This window comes from Sinocyclocheilus anshuiensis, unplaced genomic scaffold, assembly GCF_001515605.1.
Source record: "Sinocyclocheilus anshuiensis isolate Anshui unplaced genomic scaffold, SAMN03320099.WGS_v1.1 scaffold197, whole genome shotgun sequence".
In the NCBI taxonomy this organism is placed as follows: Eukaryota; Metazoa; Chordata; class Actinopteri; order Cypriniformes; family Cyprinidae; genus Sinocyclocheilus; species Sinocyclocheilus anshuiensis.
The window spans coordinates 1,044,174-1,049,237 of record NW_015540856.1 but is presented as its reverse complement, the minus strand read 5'-3'; the positions used below and the strand labels follow the sequence as shown (position 1 = coordinate 1,049,237).

Genomic DNA, 5,064 nt, shown 5'->3' with positions numbered 1-5,064 from the left:
CAATATAAAGTACATTAAAAACCCACTAAAATTGTAATCATTTTGTTATGTTCTTACACAAAGTAGACATAAAATATACTTTAAGTAAGGGTAACATAAGTATGTTTTCTGTAAATACACTAAAAAGTCACTAAAAGTATGCTTGTGTTTAGTATATCCTTTAAAAGTGTAACTACAAATATATTTATTAACATAGTATTTCTACTATACTTTTTATAAATACATTAAAAGTATGCTTCTGTTTAGCATATTTCTTAGAAGTATAACTACGCATATATTTAATACAAAAGTACTTCTAGTATACTTTTTAGAAATATATTAAAATGCAATTCAATATATTTTTATTACCCTTCAAATAAGCATGTTGGGAATACAAATGTATTATAAACATACTACTTGAATTTCAAGTATATTTTTAATACATTTAATACTACGTCTTTTTCACCTGGGAGAGGAGGCAGAGAAGTCTTTTGTCAGAAGACTAAGAAACTACTATAACAAATAAGGATACTACCAATACTGTAATGCAAATTGGTTTAGGATGCTGAATGAATGAATGGATGCATGAATGAATTTATTTATTTATTTATTCATTCATTCATTATTTATTTATTTCTGTAAAGTAACTGACAGTATATTCCAATGTGTGTTTACTGTAGATTCTGTTGTTTGGTTTTTGAACCTTTCTCTTGTAGTGCTTTTCATTTACTGTAAGATCTCTTTACAGTAGTGTAATGACAGTAAACTTTTCTTAAAGTTTATTGCTGAATTTTACTGTATCTGCACACCTCTATTTATGTCGTATACTGTAACAGACATTGACTAGCAAAATAATTCCTGTTTCCCAAAAGGAGGTTTTTGTAGCAGTGTTTTGGATTGATCTCACTAGTGTTCTCTAGGCAGGAAAATAGTCTGTGTATTTGACAGATTCCTGTTTCCCAAAAGGAGGTTTTTATAACAGTGTTTTGAACTGACCTCACTAGTGTTCTCTAGTCAGGAAAATAGTCTGTGTATTTGACAGGTTTGTGTGTCATCTGAGGCCAAAGTTTGAGTCTGACAAAAGAGAACATGTTTTTGACTAAACTATTTGATTTTGACCTGGAAGTTTGTGTGTAGTTTTGAGATTGTGTTTATAGTTGTGAGGAAATGGTGAATTGTTTCATGAATTGTGTTAGCAATCGAGAAAAACTGTATTGATAACTAAAACTAACATAAATAAATAAAACTAAAACTGTAAATAATAATAATAAAAACATTTATTTTTTATTAAAAATTATTTGTTACTTGAAATAAAATAAACATTAACTGAAATTAAATAAAATATAAAAAACCCTTAATCTTATTTTATTTCAGCTAGTTGCCAAGGCATCGTTTCTCATTTACATTTAAAGTATAAGTACTAAAATAACTAAAACTAAATAGACTAAAACTACTAAATAAAAATTAATAAATACTATATAGACTGTTAAAAGAAAAGCAAAACAAATGAAAATGACAAAAAACAACAACAAAATTACTAAAAGTTTAAAATTAAAGTATAAAAATGTATTCTAATTTAAAATAAAAAAAACTATAACTAATGCTGCAATAACACTGGTTATGATAAATAATATTTTTGTCTTGAATAAAACCAATTATTTTAGATTTTACATTTTTCAGTGTAATAGAGCTAATCTATACTAAATGGAAAAAAAAAAAACATTAACCAAAAATATGAAGCAGCACAACTGTTTCCAACATTGATAATAATCAGAAATGTTTCTAGAGCAGCAAATCAGCATATTAGAATAATTTCTGAAGATCATGTGACACTGAAGACTGGAGTAAAGATGCTGAAAATACAGCTTTGATTACAGGAATAAATTACATTTGGAAATCTACTGTATTACCATAGATTTTTTTTTTAAATTGTAATAATATTTCACAATATTACTGTGATTCTGTTATTAGTTGTGTGTTTTTGTCTATAATCACATTCAGTTCAAGCTGCAAACTCAGCTAAAGCATAATTTGTGCTCTGCTGCTGTACGGTGTTCGTCCCACATCAGCAGAAGAATGCAGATGTTCAATAACCATTAGTTCAGCCGAACATAATGAAAATCATTTAATTAAAAATTTAACCAGTTCTGTTTCTGGATTCCTGGCTCATCAGAGGTTTGAGTTCTCGCCGCGGTTCCTGTAGAGCTCTAGATTGACCTGATTTATCAGCGTGATCCAGCTGTAATTAATCCTTCCTCCTCAAAGGTCAGCCGCGGACACGCTTCCGTTGTGTGTGTGTGTGTGTGTGTGTTTGTGTGTGTTTGTGTGTGTGTGTGTGTGTGTTTGTGTGTGTGTGCATGCTTGTTTCATTCATGGACTGTTTACAAGTACAGTCATTGTGTGTTACAGTCTTAACTGTCCATTAAAATGATCATGTTGAAATGTTGATATGCACATGTGTGCTGCACACTCTCTTGTTGGTGCATTCTGGGAAATCTGATGTTCCTATCTCTGTCTCTCTCTCTCTCTGTCTGTCTCTCTGTAGCTGAAGACTGTCGACTGCTCTCTCAGATCCCGAAGGTGCGCTGCCTGAGAAACGAGCGCCGGGAAGGTACGTGTGAGATACATTCATATACTAAACATATTAAATGTTATAATAAATGCATATTGACACGTACTTCCTGCAAAGTTTAAATACACACACTTCTGTTACAAAGTTTTGAGTCAGTGAGATTTTAAAAAAATTATAATAAGAAGAAAAATAAATTCATTCTTTTATTTAGTAAGTAAGGATTAAATTGATCAAAAGTGCCAGTAAAGACATTTATAATGTTACGAAAGATTTCTATTTCAAATAAATGCTGTTCTTTTCAAATTTCTATTCATCAAAGAATCTTAAAAATAATTGTTTCATGGTTTCCACAAAAATATTCAGCAGCACAACTGTTTTCGACACTTAGAATAATCAGAAATATTTCTTGAGCAGCAAATCAGCATATTAGTATGATTTCTGAAGATCATGTGACACTGAAGACTGGAGTAATGATGCTGAAAATTCAGCTTTCATTACAGAATAAAATTACATTTGACAATATATTGAAATAGAAAACATTTATTTTAAATTGTAATAATATTTCAATTTTTTTTTGCTGTATTTTTAATCAAATAATTGCAGCCTTGGTAAGCAGAAGAGACGTCTTTCAAAAACATTAACGTTAAACATAAAAAACATTAGATCTGACCGACCCCAAACTTTTATAATGGTATTGTATATCTGCTTAAGGTAAATTAACTTTTAGATGAAGTTAATTCTACCAGACATGGATTAAAATGGCACAAAACTCCCATTTAGATTCGATGTGGCCTTTCCCAGGTAAAAAAATAAATACACTTAAGTTGTACTAATATCGATGCACTTATTATATTTTTATTATACTATACTAAGTGCATAATAAATGTGTTGTTTTGGAACAAAATATATTAAGTGCTCTTTAAGATATGCTTAAGATGAACTTTAAGCTAATTGTAATATATTTTAATATATTTAGTTGTGTTAAAATGGAACAACTTAAAGTAACTTAAGTGTAATTTAATTGTAGTTCTTCACATTATTTACAATACACTTTTATGCTTTTTGAAGTACAGTTAGAATATACTGTATTTTAAGCTTCACTTTAATGTGCTTCTAGTACATTTTCAATAGCATTTCAACTCATCATAAATCACCAACACACTATTAGTTTGTTATAAAGCTATATTAAAAAGTACAAAAATCATTAAATGAGCATTACACACACGTACACACACTTTCACATCTAGAAGACTTTAATTTGCTATATCTTGTGTACATTAGAACAATTAATTCATTGAGTACTTTTAAAAAGTACAGCAGCATATACAAACTCTTGACCAAAATAATTGTAATAAATTATAATAAATTAAAATAAAGATCAGTGAAATGCTATAAAATAACTATTTCAATCAATTTGTAGAACATTTCTGTTATACCTGTATTACTGGAAAGTACACTATAAATATTCCATCACTGAATAAAAATGAATCACAATGCTATTTTGCGCACACACACACACACACACACATACATAAAGAAGTTACTGAAAAACAATAAAGCGCAGGTGTGAATAAAGTGCCGTTTTTTTTTTTTTTTTACAAAGTTAAGCCTGCAAATGGCTAAACCGAACAAAGAAAGAACATTTTAAATGTTACCATCGCCATGTTCAAGTGGAGGATCACTTTTATTTGAGTACGACTTGTTGCATTTTCTGCAACTGAGGGCTTGCAATTCAGACACTGTGGTCTTATGAAAACTGCATCGCAGGGTCTGTGAAAGGAAAAATAATTAATCAGTGGTTTTGAGTGGTGTTATTGAATATCATATGTATTTTAATTTGCATAGATATGCATAGAATTTCTGTTCTCACCTTTCAAAGCTTCACACGAGCGTCTGTTTTTATCCTCTTGACTGTCATCATCATACAGCACTCTGTGTTACATTGAACATAACGTTAATGAGGCCTAACATCTCTTCGACAGAAGTGCTGAATCCAAAGTTAGCATGACACTCAGAGCCCCAACAGTCACTTTATTAGGAAATATGTCAGCCAGAATAAAACCTGTGAGATCCATTGATATGAGATTAAAATGAGATTTATTTAAAAATAAAACCAGAATCACTGAGTTGGAAAAAGGATCAGCCCCTTGTGTCAGTATTTTGTTGAATCACCTTTTGCTTTAATTACAGTCTTTAGTCTGTGGGCTATGTCTCTGTCTACTAACTTTGCACATCTAGACTTTGCAATATTTGCACACTCTTCTTTGCAGAACTGCTCAAGTTCAGTTCAATTTGATGGTGAGCGTTTGTGGGCTGCAGTCTTCAAGTCATTCCACAGATTTTCAGTGGGGTTTCAGTCTGGGCTCTGACAGGCCATGCAAGAACATTCAGCTTTTTCTCCTTCAATAACTGTGCTCAGTTCTGCCGTGTTCTTTGGGTCATTGTCATGTTGGAAGGTAAACCTTCTTCCCATTGACAACTTTCTGGCAGAGGGCAGCAGATTTTCCTCAAGA

General features: G+C 30.9%; 1 protein-coding gene across 1 annotated transcript in view; it reads left to right on the top strand.

Annotated features, from left to right (window-relative positions):
- Nucleotides 1–5,064, top strand: part of galnt16 (UDP-N-acetyl-alpha-D-galactosamine:polypeptide N-acetylgalactosaminyltransferase 16) — a gene marked incomplete at its 5' end in the record, with an annotated part of 54,255 nt that overhangs the window by 21,357 nt on the left and 27,834 nt on the right. The window contains one exon of the mRNA XM_016485329.1: nt 2,525–2,590. Coding sequence (XP_016340815.1) covers nt 2,525–2,590 — 66 coding nt within the window. The remainder of the gene's footprint in view (nt 1–2,524; nt 2,591–5,064) is intronic.